At 43.2% G+C, this 19,952-nt stretch overlaps 3 protein-coding genes across 3 annotated transcripts in view; 2 read left to right on the forward strand and 1 right to left on the reverse strand.

Annotated features, from left to right (window-relative positions):
- The first annotated feature begins 1,387 nt into the window (after positions 1–1,387).
- On the forward strand, positions 1,388–2,798 carry LOC143354064 (uncharacterized). The gene is made up of 2 exons (XM_076787795.1): positions 1,388–1,591; positions 2,339–2,798. The coding sequence occupies exons 1-2, from the start codon at positions 1,575–1,577 to the stop codon at positions 2,796–2,798; spliced, it is 477 nt and encodes a 158-aa protein (XP_076643910.1). The 5' UTR covers positions 1,388–1,574.
- On the forward strand, positions 2,699–8,451 carry Abcd (ATP binding cassette subfamily D). The gene is made up of 8 exons (XM_076787759.1): positions 2,699–3,605; positions 4,542–4,780; positions 4,945–5,322; positions 5,391–5,485; positions 6,277–6,460; positions 6,528–6,625; positions 6,689–7,351; positions 7,431–8,451. The coding sequence occupies exons 1-8, from the start codon at positions 3,016–3,018 to the stop codon at positions 7,476–7,478; spliced, it is 2,295 nt and encodes a 764-aa protein (XP_076643874.1). The 5' UTR covers positions 2,699–3,015; the 3' UTR covers positions 7,479–8,451.
- A 444-nt stretch (positions 8,452–8,895) lies between these two features.
- Positions 8,896–19,952, reverse strand: part of Ctbp (C-terminal binding protein) — a 65,803-nt gene continuing 54,746 nt past the window's right edge. The window contains exon 8 of the mRNA XM_076787788.1: positions 8,896–9,310. Coding sequence (XP_076643903.1) covers positions 9,241–9,310 — 70 coding nt within the window. The 3' untranslated portion in view covers positions 8,896–9,240. The remainder of the gene's footprint in view (positions 9,311–19,952) is intronic.

Below are 19,952 nucleotides of genomic sequence, written 5' to 3' on the forward strand. Positions count from 1 at the left end.
ATCTATCCCATGGGCATTTTTGTTTGAATTCAGGCAAGACTGCCCCCACCATAGGACCCACTTTCCCCTTCCAGCGCCGTTACCGTGGGGCAACGAAGACGCCACAACAGAGGCTGGTGGGAGAAGCAGGCGTTTCAGGGGCCCCTACCGCGCCCATCACTGATCCATCCCGTTCCCATATACGGTAAAATACTTTTGGTGTAACTAAAATTCATTCAAATTGTTTTACTTGACATGCTCATATAAATTATTTTGATTAGAGTAGATTGTTAAAAAATAAAAGACATACAAACTCGCTGTCAGGGACACTAAGGGAATCCCAATTACTTTGGTAGAATAATTTAAAAAACATAAAAGTTGTTCGCCCCGGCTTGTGTACGGCTACTGGGACAATAGCCCTGAAGTTGATTGAAAAAAAAACTATTTTTGCGCTAACGTGCTAGAAACGGTCTCGGCGACTTTTCGAATCGACTGTACTCCGTTCGACCGTCGTCGTTGTCGTCGTCGTCGTCTATAGCTCGAACGATTCACAACCCTAGTGTAAAGCAATCCGTACCCTACAGTTTGGTTCCACTGGCGCGACCATCTCGATCGACGAATCGCGCGATCTTCCGGTTAGGCGTCCGAAGAGAGCGATACGAACGGTCGAGTGCGATTACGTTACCGCGTGATGCGTGCTATGAGTCACGCGGGCAGTCAACGTGTTCGGCTAAACGACACGAGCGAAGAAGAATTTGTTTTCGGCAACGAATAACCTGTGCACACCTACACACCATCAGACCCCGATAAAACGAGAGTTCGTCGAGGAATTACGGAAGATTGAAAGAGTACTTCAATTCAGAAATCTCACCGACCCGTGTTTAAACAGTGGGTTCACGGGCCCCGGTCAAAATGGCGGGTTCTAATCTTCATTTACAATTATTGAGATTGTAAAGCTCCGTGAGGAATTGTTCAAGAAAGTTCTTTGGGTGTATATTGTGAACAAGATGGCTACGAATTTTGGATAGGTGCATTCTTGTTGTTTTGATAAAATAATAATAGTCGGTTTTGGGGCTCCGTAAACCCCGAAACTTTCTTGTGCTCTAAGTGCTGTTCTAGTGCGCGTATATAGGAACACTCGGCTCCATTACGATGCGATCAAAAAATTATTTACACAGAAATTATTTACTATGTACAGTGCTGGATTAACCAACAAGCAAAGTAAGCACGTGGTTAGGACGTCAGGAGAAGGGGGACGCCATAGAAATTTTCTGAATTTTGCATCTTTTCCATAGTAATAATCCATAGTTAATATTAGTTTGCATAGTAATAATATTATAATATTAATCTTTCGCATAGTAATAATAATATTATAATATTAGTCTTTTGCATAGACAATCAATAATAACAATCGAAAGATCGAAAGAATAGAGAAAATTGTACATTTACACATTAATAAAAACCCTTCTTAATCAAATTATCGAAAATGCCTAAGAAATCGTGTAGGTCCACCCTGTATAAAGGGGCCTCAAAATCTCTCAAGTGCTTAGGGGGCCTTTAAAGGTCTTAATCCGGCACTGACTATACATATATTCATGGATCTCCCGTGGCAGTAAGAGTACAGTCTTTTTAAACAATTTTTCACCGTACTGTCACGTGGAATACACGTATTCAGTCCGTTTAAACAGTTTCTTTGATCGCGTTGTACGAGAGTCTACTGTACTCGATCCAAACGAGACCAGTCGAAACGTAAGCAGAGGTGGGTCGTCTTCGATTTTAATGTACAGGGTGTAAAGAAATGCTTGCTCTTGGCTGCCGTAGACGTACTCTACATCCTCGGATCGATGATGATCTGCAAAAACGGTTGCCGCAAAATTGTCCTTGACCTTGAATTTCACGGTAAAGTTTATGTCTAATTGCATTGTATTCTACGCGTCGTGTCGAAGTTTGATCATTTATAGGTCACTTATATTCACTTATGATACGGCTTATTATACTTTATTATTATTATATGCGATTTATTATAAATGTTATAGTTAACCCGTTGAATTACTATTCATTTTGTGGTTACAGTTCTCAAGCTCCGCATCGTTCAGAATTTCACAGAAAAAAAGAAAGTTTATAGTTATTTTATGCCTACGTTTTCTGCAAAGGCTAACATCGACTACAACAAAGTAGAATTTTATTTGATTTCGTTTTATTCGACTCTGTTCAGAATCTTCAACACGAGTCTGACTCGACATTGTCGGGCGACAGGTTGGCGTGTATATAAATGAAAAACCCTTCGCGTATATTACATTTTGAGAACACGGTAAAATGAAGTGTCAAGTGTTAAAAATAGTATTTGTACGTACTGCAGGCAACGTGTAACACCGATATTTTTCCTACCGTGGGCATTCGTTCCGCCGCGCAGAAGAGGTGCGTTAAAATCGGGGACTGGTCTCGCTGCGTGCATCTGTTTACCTTTCGTGACTTCGACTGCTCGTCGGAGCGAAGTGTATAGGTACGATAGAGATTCGCACGAAACGGATGACGCGCGGCGCGAGCACGGGCTCTCGGGTCCAAGTCCAGCGGCAGACAAGCGAACCGCTCTAACCGAGCAACCAGTCACCGCTGCCTGTTGCCTGCCGCGGCGAGGAGAGGGCCCAAAAGAGAACGGAGCGGAGCGGAGCGAAGCGGCGAACCACGGGAGACGTAACGCACGACGAACAACGGACGAGCAGTCGCCAGCTGGTGGCCGGTCTACGTGGATCGCCTCGCCTCGCCGGAGTTGTGCGGTTCTTTTCTTGGTTCGGTGCGTACCATCGTGTTCCGCGTGATCCAACGACAGACACAGAGAGAGAGAGCGAGGTGAGAACGAAAGAGAGAGGGACCCGTGTTAGCAACATGACGAGCCGCTTCCGTTGACAAAACTCGCAGTCGAACACGGTTCTCGCGGGAGCCTGTGATCTGCGCATCAGAAAACGGGAACGCGGCTGCAGCGGCGACGGCTGCTAGTGCGGCACTCCGGATGAGAGTGCGGCCCCCGGCGGCAGGATGTCGTCCGTGTTCTCGAAGCTGATCGACAAGACCTCCACCAAATACGGCATCAGACAAGAGAAGCTGACGCGCGGCGTCGTCGGTCTGGTGACGACGCTCTATCTCCTGAAGATAGGCTACCCGTTGGTCGCTTCCGGGATCGCGAAGTACCAGCAGAGCAGGAAGAAGCGGGACGAGGAGAGCAAGCGGCAGGGGCAAGCGAACAGCAAGAATTCGACCCGCCGCAGTAAGAATAATGCCGTTAACGGAAGAACTACCGTTAGACCCGCCGGCGGCGGCGGCAAGTCCAGCCTCGGCCTGGACCGCCAGTTCGTCAAACAGCTGATCGCCCTGCTGAAGATCATGGTGCCGGGATGGAGAACGCGCGAGGCCGGTCTTCTAACGTGCGCCACTCTGACGCTGCTCGCGAGGACCTTCCTATCGGTCTACGTGGCCACCCTCGAGGGACAGATCGTCAAGAGGATCGTTCTCAGAGACGTCCAGGGATTCTTCTGGATGCTCGCGAGATGGTTCGCCATCGCTCTGCCCGCGACCTTCGTCAACTCGGCCATTCGATATCTCGAGGGTCGCCTGGCTCTTAGCTTTAGGTACGTCCCCGTGGACACGCCGTGCGCACCACGCTACTTCTAGCAGGTGGCTCCGGGAACCTGATTCCATTGTGTAACGCGCGAGCGAGCGAGCGAGCGCGCGCGCACGCGGAATAACGTGTGTCACGTTTCCTGCTCGACGCTGCACGACAGAGCATGTTTTTATGCTCGCACGGTTTAGAATAAACTGACATCTACGTTCCCATAACCCAGCTCGCGAGTTCTTCTGGTCTGCTCGAGAGACGCTCGTATTTCATTTTTCTGTTCCGATTGTGTAATGTTTATTTGACCCCGTGATCTGTTTTCTTTGTCAACGGTTGTTGGGAATCGACTCTTCGTTGCGAGGGCATTGCTGCTGTATTTTGAACGTACAGATCGAGTGGGGTACGCAGAACAGGGTCCGAAAAATTCTGGAAGTCGTTCTTATCTTTTGCACGCCGTTGCGCGTATGATCTTCGATGAGTCAGATCTTTGTTAGACCCATTCGGTTGCAACAACGGGAACCGAGAACTTCGTTTCGGAAAGAGAAAATTTTTATGTAAATAATAGTAGCACTGCAAAGTAGAATGATTTCCTTTCATAAAAGGTTTACCATGTTGAAAACAACAGATCTCGCGTTCCTCTTATCTAGTTCTGTCGTAAACGCGTAAGAGTCTAATCAATATCAACAGATTTTAAATCCTGCGGTGACGCCAGTATGCAAAGGGTTAGGGGCCAAGTCTCCGTAGATTCGCGGTAAGGTAGAGTGACCATGTTACCGACAAAAATAGGCGAAAACGGTTTCACGTGCTCCAACTTTTCGTCTTTATACGAGAATATTTTTATGATTTTGAGCCCTTCAAGTTTTGAGAACTCCAAGGTTGAAAGCCTTTCTTTGAAAATTATCCAATTCGGTGTACAAACACTTGAACTAAACAATCCTTTCTGTTCTTGAAGGGGACGCCTGGTGGAGCATGCTTACAAAATGTATCTGAGTCAGCAAACCTACTATAGAGTATCCGCATTAGACAATAGACTCGGAGGTGCCGAGCAAAGACTGACAGACGATTTGTCTGAACTGGCGGGTTCTGTGGCGCACTTGTACTCCAGTTTGACCAAGCCGTTGCTGGATTGTGCCCTGGTGGGCATTGCGCTTATGTCTTTCGCGTCCAAAATGGGCGCCAAAAGAATGCAAGGTAAGGCAACCGCTTGGAAACAAGGAATCTATAGTAGTACTTTATTTTGTTCCCCTCGGGGTTACAATTCAACTATCCTCACCCTTCCTTCCTCGCGCCGCTCTTACCCTAACCTAAACCTATCTTAAAATTATCTTACTTTCTAACATCTGTCGACTTTGCAGGCCCCTTACTGGCATCCGCGGTGATAGCTGTGACCGGTCAAATTCTGCGTCTCACTTCTCCAAAGTTCGGCCAACTGGTCGCAGAGGAGGCTTCCAGACGCGGAAGGTTGAGAGAGGCTCACGCTCGCATTAGCGCCCACGCGGAGGAAATTGCGTTTTACGGTGGACACTGTACGGAACATCGGTATCTGACTACCGCGTACAAGTCCCTTGTCTCGCATCTGAGAAGAGTGTTGACGCTCAAGCTGTGGTACGTGATGCTGGAGCAATTGCTGATGAAGTACGTGTGGTCTGGCACCGGACTTCTAGTTATCGCCATGCCTGTTCTTTACACCGCGGTCACTTCGAGACCTTCGTCTATCACCGATGACGGCGACGGTACGTATTCGCGACTCGAAAACGATTGGGGAACGGCGATATTTCATGAAACTGCATTTTTTAAATAGGCGGGGTAAGCGAGAGGACCAGATATCTGACCACTTCGAAAAATCTGTTAAGCTCTGGCGCGGACGCCGTCGAAAGGCTCATGTCGTCGTATAAGGTAAGAAAATGAAGTCGAATTGACCCCTTGCCCTACGATATCAGTGACGAAGATTCTGAACACAGGGTCTAATGTGTGTTACTAATTTCCTTTAACACTAGGTTTACGGGTTTAGTCAACAAATTTATTTCTTTGGGTATATATTGTAAAAGGAATGGCTAAATATTTGGATAGATACGTTTTCGTTATTTTTATAAAGTAATGTTAGGCATATTTAGTGCCCCGTAAACCTAGTGTTAAATAATTTTGTTGTAGTTGATATACCGGGTGCCCCAAAAATACACTTCCTTAAACGAGGTGAATCCTGAAATCATTTAAAAGAACTTTTTCTTTGGCGAAAATGTTCTTCGCGGCTTTATTAGGGAGTTATTAATGAAAAACACGGGCCAATCAGAGCGCGACTATAGCAGAAGGATTCCGGCTCGGTGACAGGTCCGGCTGAGCGTAGCGTTGGCATTGGCTGAGCCGGCATCCGTCCGCTGCAGCCGCGCTCTGATTGGTCCGCGTTTTTCGATAATAACTTCTTAACGAAGCCGCGGGGAATATTTTCGTAAAGGAAAAAGTTATTTCAAATGCCCTTGGGAATCATCCTTTCCAAGGAAATACATTTTTAGGACACCCTGCACAGCCTTTAGAGAAAACATGGGCGTCAATATAAACTTTCTTTTTTCCGATGAAATTCTGAACGATGAAGAATTTCTAATCGCTATAACCACAAAATAAGGGCAAGAGGTTAATGCTAAAACTATGTATACGTTGTATGGAAATGTATGGTGTTTAATTCATTGCAGGAATTAGTAGCACTGGCAGGGTACGCGGCACGAGTCAGCGAGATGTTAGACGTATTTAAAGACGCGGCATTGTGTAAATATAGAAGAAATATTGTTAATAGTCCTATAAAACTTTCGAACGGTAATGCAACTAACGCGTCGGAGAGAGTAATCGAGCTGAAGGATGGCGCACCGGTGATCAAAGGTAAGCTTTCATGAACAGCTCGTAAAATATTCCATTATACAATTTCTAATAAAACGTATCATCATAGGAATCGTGCAAGAAAGTACAGACGGCAGTATAAGCTTAATCGACGTGCCAATAGTGACGCCGAATTGCGAAGTGATCGTGCCTAGGTTATCAATTCACGTGAGTAGTCGACACCTTTACAAAATTTCCGATAATCGAAGCATCAAAATGTTCTTTTCACAGATAAAACCAGGTGATCACATATTGATCACTGGACCGAACGGATGCGGAAAGAGCTCCCTGTTTCGCATAATCTCCGGCCTGTGGCCAGTTTACGGTGGCACCTTGATCAGGCCACCTGAGAACTACTGTGGAAGGCCGGCGTTGTTCTATATCCCGCAGAAACCTTACATGACGGTGGGTTGTCTGCGGGATCAAATCATCTACCCGGCGGAGTCGCAGACGGAGGAATGCTCGGACGAAGTGCTGCTCAAGTTGTTGGAGGAAGTTGATCTACGGGGATTGGCGGAACGGGAACCGGAAGGACTGGACGCCATGGGCGACTGGGACTCGACTCTATCTGGCGGCGAGAAACAGAGGCTAGCCATGACCAGGTTGTTCTATCATGCGCCGCAATATGCCCTGCTGGACGAGTGCACCAGCGCGGTCAGCCTCGAGGCCGAAGGAGTCATCTACGAGACCGCCAAGAGGAAAGGCATCACGCTGCTGACGATCACCCATCGCGTGGCATCGCTCGCGAAATACCATAAACTTTTGTTACGCTTCGACGGAGAAGGAGGCTGGGCGTTCGGTCCGCTCGACACGGAAAATCCGACGCTCCTAATCAATCAGGCCCCCGAGCAGAACCAGGACGATGTGAAAGCAGGCCACTATAAAATATTACAGGTAACCACCGCCCATCATTCGACGCCCGATTCGAAGGCGAATCACAGACTGTTTTTAACGCGTTTCGTTGCGTTTGCAGGAACTTCACGTTATACACCCGGAGGAATCAAGAGTGGGAATTAGTTAGACGCTCGGAGAGATGTTTTTAGTGAATTCATGTAGAAAACCGACACGGAAATTTTGTAAATAATTTTCTGAAAATGTATTTTGTACAGAGGTTTACAGCAATGTCTAGTTGAATACTCTATTTTTATATATATATATATATATATATATATATATATATGTGGGACACATGCTATTTAATGATACGTAGTAAAATAAATGTTGTGTGAACACGCACTAAATGTTATTTTTATATTGTAGTAGGCGGAGACGTTCGAACCAAACGAAATGCCTAGGTCGAGAGAATTCATTGTGATATGTACAATCGTGCTGCTTTAACCCTCGGACTCCTGCGAGTTCTAAGCCTATGGGTCATTCCTGACCCACGCCGATATTTCACTAATACAGTTGTATTCCTTTATAAGACGATTTATTAGCCCTCGGACTACTGCGAGTTCCAGGCCTGTGGGTCACTTCTGACCCACGCCGATATTTCATTACAGTTCTCTCTCGATATAAGACCATTGCTTGGGGCCGGCCTTCGTCGTATTTCGTATGAAGAAGAAGAGGGGATAGCGATTTTCTTATATCGAAATGAAAAGCGTCGTCTTATATCGGAATATAATTGTCCATATTGACGGGTCACGAATGACCCCGGCGTAGCATACGGAGGATTGACAAAACTATTTTTATATATTCGCGGACGATTATCGAAAGATTCTCAATAAAGGATGTTGTAACAAATTGACGAACCAGTTTTCCTCTAATTCATTCAAGGTACAACCAAAAATTTATATTCAGACTAAAATGTCCCGCAATCGGAAGAGTTGATTACAATGTTGGTCAATTTAGACAAATCGATAATGTACATATAACAATATGTTGTTGACGCTCGATTATGTAATAGTATCCTTATAATTTATGTTAGTATAGTTTCCGCACTATATAATTTCTTGTTCGCTATCTACATTCAATAAACGAACTTCTTAAAAGAATATGGTTACTTATATACAATATTACCTCTTATCTAATGCTACGTTGTGGTAAGATAACGTACGTAGGCGTGAGATTCGGTCGATAACAATGTATAAAAACAAAAGATACGGCGCCTCGCGAGAATTTTGTCGCCTGTATCGAATTCTGCGCCGAGGAAACAAGATTAAATGTTGCAAATCTGATTGAAATTTCAGATCAACAATTCGAAATGGAGAATTCGAGCAAAACAATTGGATTAAAAAAATTCTTCCCGTATCGATCCGTGGAAAAGAACTTTGAGAGCAAAACAATGATCAATTATCGACGACGATAGCTCTCGATGAATTTTGAAATTTTCTCGCGATGTTCGCGTTTCCTGGTCGATGATTCGAATAAAAATCGTTCGACGAGGGCTGTCGTGGATAGGGGAAGGGAGGGAGAGATTTTGATTTTTGAAGTAGGTAAAAATGGGAGGGGGGAAATGTAGGGAAGAAAGGGGCGGGGGGGGGGAAGCTCGATCGAAAGACGGAATGTGGATTACACTTTCTCTGTCGGTGGTGCAGCTGCGACGACCGGTGTGCCCGCCACGACGCGCGCACATTAATTTGTGCCGGACAAAAATTTAATTACGTGTGTTTCTTTGTTTTGAAGGGCCGGCAAAAGCGGCGGGGGCGATGCCAGGGGAGGGAAGACCCACAATTTCCGATGAGCTTACCTCTGGGAAACCCTGCAAACGCCAAACGTCGATACGCCCGGGAGCAGCCATCTTGGGGGGTTGTATACCTCTGTGCAACGTTCGAGCTAATGCTTTAAAGCAATTCCAGAATGCTGGCGCAATTGCCTGTTTCTCCGATACTGGCCTCATCATTTACCCCGATTCTATTCAACAATATAAATAAAAAGAAACGTTAATCAAAACTTCGGTCACATCGTCCGCAGCTCGATACGCCTAACCCCTTAATACGGGGTTTGCGATAAAACAAAAGAACATTTGGGAAAAGTTGTTTTTGTTTCTCCGACACTCTTACTCTCATTTTTCTGTGACAATATAACGTGCATGAAAGAAACGTTAATCGAACTTCAACCTTGTGTTTCTGCTAACCCGATGGGGTTGCTAAGGGTTAAGGGGTAAAGCAAGAGAACGTTCTACTCAACGATGTGAATAAGACGTTAAGAAAACTTTAATTACATTTTCTACTGTTCAAATTAACTACCCCCTTTACATTTTCTACTATACAAAATAACTACCCCTTAACACTAGAACTACCGGACGAGTCAAAATGACTTACTCCTAATTTTTTCTTTTAGAAATATTGAAATTATAAATATGTTTCCATGAGACAATCTTTTAATATACTTCTCTATCGAAGTAGATATTTAAACAAAACTGGTACGAAATGTAAACAAATGCTATTTTGTTGTTATTATAAAGCAACGTATGCCAGTTGCATTTAGTGCTTGGTTGTTCTAGTGTTAACACTGTTAATGGCTGAGTTATTTATTTATGTTTTTGAAGATATATTTGTATAATAAATTTTATTTTAGAAACGTTAGCTCGATTTAATTGCATCACGTTAAGAATCTCTTTTATTTATATAAGCATCTTTTTAAGGAAATATATTTTTAGGGACACATCTTTGGTCTATCGGAAAAAAAATTGATGAAAAAAATTGTTCTTAACAGTTCCGAACGAAGATGAAATTTATTTATCGTTTCGGAGTTGACGTTGTCTTTATGATAATTTGTGTATCTATTAGTTCCATGGCTGCACAGTCGTTAAATAATTATTCCAACGTATGGAGGAATTTGGCTTACAACTGATAAACTCGCTTGTTGCAAACTTTGCAATTCACCGTTATTTTTTGTTTCTTATCGTGCTGTTTAGCATAGATAAAATGTGTACGAGGCTTAAGATACGAAACCGAATGCGATGACAGAAAATTGAACGGTCTAAATATTGCAAAGTCGTGGATTTTCTAATACTGGTGTGTTCAGTGTCAATTACTATCGTTTAAAACGAAAAGTTAAAAATCTGGAAAATAATACAATAATTATTAAATTAGTGATAAAACTGTTAAATTTTTTTGTATAAAATAATTGAAACCATCGAAAAGATATTAAAAATAGTTTCATTCACTTTTATACTGAAACACATAAATGCTTCGACGCATGTCATTTGTATACATTTACTTCTCGAATGTCGTCCACAGTTTTTTTTAAGTGAATTCATGCTCGAAGTCACGCCATGAGTTTCCATCATTGCCAACCTAAATTACAACACGATCAGTTATTATTCTTTAAAAAATACTATTCGTATGCTAATAACGACAGACATGTAAGAAAATCTCCAGCGTCCCGCGACGTTTATTATATGCAACAAGAAATATTTTCAATCGTTAGAACGTTTTTCATTGCCACTTGAATTTATTTACGAGTCCACGGTCTGACATTTATACTATAAAAAGAGCGTATGCCTCAGGGGCTTCGAATAATTGAAAACGACTCTAACGTTCAAATACTTAGTATAATAGGAATTAAAAAGTGTTAGCTGATAGTTTATAATAAGCGTTGTTAAGACGCTCAATATAAATTCATTGACTGCTCAACATGCCAAATGCCTTAAGAATAATTCTGTGTCGTTTTAAAAAAACAATGGCAGGAAATGAGGTGATTAGTTATTCAAATGAGGTATCGAGACATAAGGTATAGAAGAATAGTTATTCAATGGTAATCGATGAAACTTGAGAATATTACATTGAATGTGCAAATGTTTCTGAAAACTCGAATTTAATACTGAATATTAGTATAATTTATTGAATAAAATAAAAATGATAAAAGTCACTATTGAACGAGATCTTGAATCATTTGTCATCCATTTTGCTTAGGCGAAAAAACATTGTACGCAATTAACGCTGATTCATTCACTGAATCATCTTTCCATTAACATCCGGAACAGTTTCGGTTGCACATTCAAATAACAAATTGCCTTCCGTGGAAGTGGATTATTACGCTGATTCATTTTTTCCTTTCCTGCTAACACTATAAACCACATTCCAGATTCATTTTTTTACCAGTGGCTGACAATTGAAAATAACAAACGTTATTTTTCCTACAACAAAATATTCGGAAACTAATTTGTTATGCCAAAAATTCGTTTCGTTTGCGATTAATGCGCATAACGCAAATTCAATCTGGTTTTTCAAGATAGCAATTTTGTGTGTCTATGTAAAAGGAAGCTTAGCTTTTATTTAACAATATTAAACGTTGCGAACGAAATTATTGGCAAAACCTGCTAAAAGGTAGAAGAGCAGAATAATTGAGTCTAGTACGTAGCAACGTCTAATAGTAGAAACCTAATCTTAGGATGCCGCAATGTGGCAACAAAACAATTGACGTCAGTGTGGCCACTAACCGCTGAAATTCACATGACGCCATTGTGGCGTCAGCGGTCGTGACAACGTTAATTGCCCGAGGACCTTCGTACATCCACACACCGAGTATTTTTGTACAAAAATTTTTACCTTGAACTTACGTTGTATTATATTAAAAATGTTTCAATCAAAATGAAAAATTTAAAAAAATCTATAATATGCAAAAGGATTAAGGAAACATAAAATAAAATATTTATGCCTTATTTGCAATAAAAGGAAACAGGAATTCGTATCTCTGGTTAATAATCTTAATTATTTGAAAGTAACGTGCCCATGCATTCTTCTAATATTTTTCATATTTCACATTTCACCTACAAATTTTCGTGAGTGCATAAAATCCGCAGAAACGAATGGCCGAAAATATTAGAATGTTATTTTAAACTGCCGCACCGTGTAAACCAAAGGTCTTTGTCACTTGAAACCGAGATACCATGAACTTTCTGTTGCCAAGTGTGCCACAGGATAAAGGGACCGACAAAATGGCGGCTGGAGGCGCGTGTCTCCGGGATCGGCTCGCAGGGCGTTTGCAGATTTGCAAATGCGGATACGGGGCCCGCTCGTCGCAAATCCCATCGGATGACAAGATAGCGATCGGAGACGCCGAGTTATTACGTTCTTTATTCCGGAGAGATGGCGGCCGTGTGCGGTGACGGTGGCCGGCCGGCTGGCACGCGCCGCGTGTAATTCAATCGGCTATTTCGTACGAACAGGACAGGGGCCGAGGGGATGCTAGGTGGACGAGGTTTTAATCCCCGAGAAACTGTTACGAACCTGGGGGCGCGAGGCTATCCTCTCGCTAATCATCCCGACGACTCTTGGCGGACTGTGTTTTCTTAGCCGGGCAGATGCTGGGCCCGACGCCGGACGGCTCCTTCAACCCCTTCTTCGAAACAACGAAACCGGATACGTCCTCGATGACGCGCCCGGTGCCTGCGAAAGCACTCCGCGGAAGAATAACAACGATCGTTGCTTGCTTTTGAACAAACAATCCGGTAGAAGACAAGCTGCTCGGACGAGCCTCTTCAAAACGTAATTTAGTGTTCAAATCATTTTCGGATTCACTGTATACAGTGATTTCTCTATATATGTCGCCAAGGTCTGGATGATAAACGTCGCGGAATTATCCCCACTACCGCGGGGTACACCCCGTGAGGATATATCGAGAATTCACTGTACAGGGTGATTCTGGGAACTACTCCTTTTCAAAGTAAAAATAGAACAAAATGATAGAGGACAAAATCACAATACGTCCTAACTGCCTATGACCTTAATTCTTACGCGGATGCACCGATGCACCCGGCAGTTGCAATTGCACTTTATTCTTTAGTCCACCCCATTTTTTTGTTGAATCAATCTTTTATTATCCTGCGTATGAAAGTACTAACCCAAGGTCATCGAAAGGTCGTCAATACTTCAGGAGAAACCTGACATTTTCACTAGACTGCGGATTTTATGACAAAAGTGAGTAGACAAAACACAAAGTAGTAAAAAAATTGCAGAATTTAAAATTATTAAAACAAGAAAGCTGACTTAAGGGTTTGCTCTAATTAATGTAAAACATTTTTATTTAAATTCCGCAGTCTAGTCATAAATTGTTGATTGGAGGGGGGAAGGGAGGAGCAGTGATCTTTTTGGCGGCTTTTCAAATGGAAAACCGCAAGACACCGTCCCCGTGTTACAATTACACGGATTCTGGCATGGCGACCTTGCCCCTGCCGCAAGAAGTGGTACGCCGCAAACGTAATTAAGCGGCCGTGACGTATTTGGTAACATCTCCATCGTTCAAAGAGGGGATTTTATCTAACCGCCGAAGATTATCCGATGGGCAATCACTTTTAGCGCAGGGAGATGGAAGATGGGACCCCGGTGCGGGACGATCGTTTGATCGCGAACAATACCGTCACTGTCATCTCGTCGCGATGGCTAATCACTCAACCCGGCGACGATCATCTGTTCCCCTGCGCGTGACTTCATGCCTGAAATCTCCCCGTGGTTGAGCCTAAGTTTATGGTTACCCGTTTCATCGATTTCATTTACGAGATCCGCGATACAATTTTTGATAATCGTCGGTTTGAAAATTTTACAATTAGGGATTTTTGGGCGAACTCAGACTTTATAATGTTAATGTTTTTTAAAAAACATTCTTCTGCTAAATGTTAATTCGAAAAGACATTTCTCCAAACAACTTGTTGGATTACGAATAAAATTGTTATTCCTATTACAAAATTAATCAAGAAATTCTTAAGTAAAACGTTGTTGTAGACAAAATAGTCATACTTATATTCTTTTAGTATTGTTTTCCTTTATGCTTGGGAAAAGAAAGCGCAAGATTAAAAGTGAAAAATTAGTGCAGACAATTTTCATTTTGCATAAAAATCCGTCAACCCAATTTTCTTGATTGTGGAGCAACGAATGTATTGAGAACAATAGGCAGTAATCAAAAGATTCATGTTACTCAATAACATCGATTTACTGCACCTTATGGTTGCAACTTTCTCACAGAACGTTCAAATAAAAAAGGATTTGAATAGAGGGGGAAAAAATTGTTGATTGGTGGATTTAATGTAATTACACACGGGTCTTAAAAATGTCGAACCAGTGTCCTCTTTCCAGGTCGACCCCGATGTTTGCCGAAAGTATTTAAGGAAGAGGTATTTGCCGGTCATCCGACGGTGCAACGTGCACACGTGATCGAAGCGGATGCGCGTACGATGCGCGTTCGCAACGATGTAATCGCCTCTTTGATTTCAGGTGCGAGCAAACACAGGTGTGGCTTCGAGAGGGTAAGGCTGGTTGCCATAGACGCTATCTGGATTTCCGAACGAAACGATTTCGGACCCGCAAATTGGATGCAAACAGACATTAGCGCAACACGTGCATCGACCACGCGCGACTTCACCGGTGCATCGACGATTCGGCACCCCGGTGCTTGCTGGTTCCATCGCTCTCGATAATTCTGACAACTTTGATACGTAGACAAATTTAAACTTCATATAAAATAAATTTTTTTAGTTTGATGTAAAATAAATTTTTTTAACTTTGTATAAAATACATTTTTTAAATTTAATATAAAATAAAGTAATAATAATATTGTGATAACATTTCTGAGGCACTCGAAAATATTGTTAGGAATTTACACAATATTGTCATAATATTTTTGAGGCGTTTGAAAATATTGTTAGGAACGGTGAAAATAATAATAATATTAAATCAAAAATTAGAGCAAAATAAAAATTAAAAATAAAAAATAAGATAAGAACTAAAAACTATTAGAAGAGACAAGTAATTTCTAATAATAAACTGTCGTTTGTAACGTCATTTGTCATGTGATACCGTGACATATAACATTCAGAAAATATTTTACTCCAAAGGAAGCATCAAAATTAATTGAATAGGGGTCGAAAAAGCTCCAAAAGGGTAAGGGAAAGTTTCTAACCTAACCGATCCCGTCCAAAACTTCGAGATCAAAATTGTGGGATGCAGTAAAATGGCTGCAAACGTTTTAAGGATTGCACAGAAGCACGCTTCCGGAACGCGGGATGGAGACAAGGTGGAATGGCGATTGAATTTTTTTTTGTTTTCCAGCGCACAGTTCCTCTCACGACCCAGGGCCGTATCCGACTATCGAATGTCGGCGTAATCGCGGCCGTCAGGCCGGACACCTGACTACGTAGTTCCGATGTGGACACAGGAAGAGGAAGTCAACCGCACGCGGCAGCGCTCTGGCGTCGACCGTGTGTCACCTATGTCCCGTACACCGCCGAAATACCTGGGATCGTGTTCTCGTCCCTTTTTCCCTCGATATCTCCCCGATACGGAAAAGCACAGAAATCAATCGAAATTACCGTTTTGTAAAAAACAAAGAAAAATACACAATTATTCCTTAAGACTTGTATAAGAGAGATCCGACTAAAAATTTTACTCGAATTTTATTCCTCTACAGGAAAAATATTTTTATCGCAAGACGCCCTTAAACAATCAAGTTTGGGCAAACATTTAAGATATTTTTTATAATTTCAATAATCGTAACGGAAAAAGTCAAGTACAAGTCGCGTTCTCTTGTAATTCTAGAGTTAATATTTGAATAAATTGTGCCTTGGTTATTTATTTATTATTAATGTTGATTGTACCTTAGAATTGCGAATTCCTTAGACTTGCAAATTAGGGGGACGAGAGAAAGAGTGAGAGGGCAGAGAGCGCAAGGATGAAGGGAGAGGGTGGAAAGGGCGACGAACAGAGAGGGGAAATAGTGAAGGGAGAGGGTGTAAAGATGAGAAGGGGAAGGGGAGGGGGTCGCGTAGAAGAGAGCCGAGCTCTCGCAGCACGCCGAGTGTACACCCTGGGTATTGGCTTACACTTCCAGCCGATTGGGCCCGTGGTATTTACGCAGGACCCCGTAGAAAACCGGACCCCGCCCTCTCCTGCCCTTCGTTCGTAACGTGCAATTCCACGGAACTGTAACGTTTCCAGGGACCCGGAGGAGTTCCTCGCATCGCGACATTCCTCGCCGAGGAAGGGGGCCTGAGACCGCTTATGGCAAACTATGATGTCGGTTGGGACTGATGATGGGTGCTCCAAAACTGGGCCTTACGAAACTAGGTCCTAATTCAATTTCTAAATGGAAAAAATCTGAATTCTTATCATTGTATGAATATGTTGGCACATTACACGTTTAAAATCAGTTAATATATAAACTTCACCTTGGCAAACCAGAAATTTTTAACTTTTTACTATATAATTTTGCACATCTCGACGAGGAAATGCCAAAAATCGAGGATTCAATGTGAGGAATTCACTGGTTCGAAAGTTATGCTACAAGTTATGTTATATATCCCTTTTCTAATATTCATTATGCTTCAAAAATAAGTTTAGTTAATCCTACGGGCAATATTATCCATCGCAACTCTGTAACTCTTTTTTTTTCGTGACTAAACTGTAGATTTTATGCATTTATGACAAAAATGAATAAGTGCAATTTAAACCACCCACCCACCATCCACCGACCATCCTTTTTTTGGGTTATTGAAATTGTGAAAGGAAGAAGAAATTTTCAATTTTGCTCCAGGTTGCCAGAAATATGGCAGAAGGAAATAGAACAAAATGGCCACCATCCAATAAAACTTCTAAATAGTGAAAAATCGTCCCTAGAAAAAGCAGAATTACTTTCAGAGCAACCGGATAGCAAGAAAAATTGCGTGGTGCTGCAATGAAATTAGGCTTGACCCAGGCGGAAAAGGAAACTGCGAGTACCGGAGGGAACGGTGCCACGGGGCGAGGAAGAGACGCGGGCGAGGCGGTTCCGAGCGATATCCATGTCGACGAGCGTGTAAAACGTAAGACGTTCTTCGTACACGGGTCGCCCGACGTCGATGCCGACGACACGGGATACTAATCGTTCATTCGGCGATCGCTGATCGGTGATCGGGGGCCTCCATTCGAGCCTGGTTCTCTGCTACACCGATATCCCCGGGTTCGTGAGCGCGGGACGGGGAAGTAGGATATTATTTTCTTCAGATACCATTACCACGCCGATCACGGTGGTCCTGCCTCGCAGACGAGTGGCCCCGATACCCTCGAGATCACTGGCTTGTAATGCCTTCCCTTTCGTGGATTATTGACCAGTGAACGGTGAGCCCGGCTGCGAAAGACCCTGACGCTACCTATTCCACTTGCCGGCACTCTACCAACCCCCTCCGACCTGTCCTCACCTTGCGAAATCTTCCCCCGTCACGGGCGAACCTTGAACCCTTATCCCCAGAACCCCTTCCGAGAGATACCAGCCGAAGCAGCAGATCTTCCGTCGCTTGGCATGGCACCGAAACGTAAAAAGAAACTGTTTAATTGATAATTGATTGAACTGATAATTTACCCTTTCACTTCAAACGGGTGATTCCCGAGGTGATTTCAAGCAACTTTTTCCTTTGCGAAAATGTTCTCCGCCGCTCCGTTAACGAGTTATCGAAGAAAAACACGGGCCAATCGCAGCGCGGCTACAATGGCTCGCGCTGAGCCCGGCGTTGCCATTGGCCGAGCTAGAGTCCGTCCGCGGTAGCCGCGCTCCGATTGGACCGCGTTTTCAGTCGATAGCTCCGTAACGAAGCCGCGGAGAACATTTTTGCAAAGGAAACAGTTACTTCAAATCACCTCCGGAATCGTCTTCGAGAAGGTGTAACATTTTCGGGACACTCTGTACAATCCAAGGAATAAAATTAAATAAATTGTTCTACATTTCACCCAGCCAATTTCTTCATAAAATAATCAGTATTAAACAAAAAAAAAAAAAACAAAAAAATAGCATACTCTTCCCTAACCCTACAGTCTAGTTGAAACTGAAAGTGCTGACTCGTTGCACTACGATATATTTTACAGTGATTATTTGTCGTTCATAATTTCCCAGAAGAAAGAGAAAATATTTATCAGAGGCCCGTGTATTCCCCAACGGCTGTAACAACAGTAAAGCGGAATTTCGTTTTGGTTTACGGCCCAAAACTTCGTAGATTGGCGATAAGGTAGAGTGACCAAGTTACCGATAAAAATAGGCGAAAAATGGTTTCACTGGAGGAAAGTCATCGTCTTTATTTTTCGCTGGACCACATTTTGTTTTGATCCTCTGAGAAATAAAACCAAAAACTTTCCTCCCGTTTCTGGCGTCAGAATTCATAATATCGATAATATAGAGCAAAAATTGTGACAAGTTTAGTCACAGATTTAAGGGCTCGGTTTTCGTAGATTCGCGATAAGGTTGAGTGACTACATTACCGTCAAAAAATGGTTTCACGTGCCTTAAGTTTTCGTCCTTATATGAGAATATTTTTCGCTGGCAAATGGCTCATTCGAAAGGGGAATCTAGTGCGCGCTGATCAGGAGGTGCCGAGATTATGCAGATATTTGGTAATATAAGCGTTCGAAGTAGGCCAAAAATGGACTTGAATCCAAGCATTTCTATGCCATTGGATGAGTTTTCTGGATGAAATCGAGAGCAGCGCGCACTAGAAAATTGAGCTGTATTTTGTCTTGATTCTCTGCGAAATAAACCGAAAAACTTTCCTCCCGTTTCTGGCGTCAGAATTCATAATATCGATAATACAGAGGAAAAAATGTGACAAGTTTAGTCACAGAGTTAAGACCAAGACGGATCTTAAGTCTATGTCTGAAGGCTGTGAATGGAAATTATTAATTAAAAAGTCACGTGGCTATGCCGGGCCCTCAAGGGAAACGCGTAACACGAGTGATTAGTGGAAAGGGTTGATCTGGCCGGAAACGCGCCCTTACGGGAGGAAGGAAAATGAAAAAGGTTCGCGAATCTGTGCGGCGGGACACCTTGCCGAGGAGGCTCGCACAGAAGGTTAACACGCGTCGGGGTAGGGGTACGCACGTGGAAGAAGAGGACGGTACACACGTGGAACGAGGGCGACCGAGGGAGAGGAGAGAAAAGAGAACGAAGAAGAGGCCGGCCCTATGGTGGAGTGGGGTCGGATGGCACGTAGTCAGTGTGTAAGGGGTGAGAGTGGGTGATAGTAGGTGGTAGATCTCTAGTTAGCCAAGACACATTGACAGGGCATCTTGCCAGCATGGCAGCACGCGGCACGCTGTCCCTTCGAGACCTCCTGTTGTCACCTCGGAATTAACGCGTCCCGCGAAAGACTCGCCCGAAAACTCGTCATTTTACCATAACGGATTCGACCTAACACCATCGTCCCGCCATAAAGGATTGATTCGACCGTCAGTGCCGCCAAAGTTCCCGTTACTGTGATCAGTGTTGTGTCTTCGTTAATACGGTGGTGTAATCGACGAAGATGTGAGGGAAAAAATGTGCGCAGACAGAAGTTCTCTTCGAGGTTCGAACATGTCCGCGAAGAAGATACGGAACTTGTACAAGAACAGGAAGAAGAGCTCCGGGGATCTCTGAAGACTATGTGACGACGATGTTTCTCGCAGTGTAGACTAAAACGAGACAGTGAGGAGTTCGAAGGACTTCTAGAGTCTACTAGCGGAGCCTTTGTTATATGTCGGGGATATCCAGGAATTTTGTTCTCTAGTATCGCGACAGTGATCGAGAATTATATTCGAATCCCCCGGATGACTCTCGA

Source organism: Halictus rubicundus, chromosome 5 (assembly GCF_050948215.1).
Source record: "Halictus rubicundus isolate RS-2024b chromosome 5, iyHalRubi1_principal, whole genome shotgun sequence".
Lineage (NCBI taxonomy): Eukaryota > Metazoa > Arthropoda > Insecta > Hymenoptera > Halictidae > Halictus > Halictus rubicundus.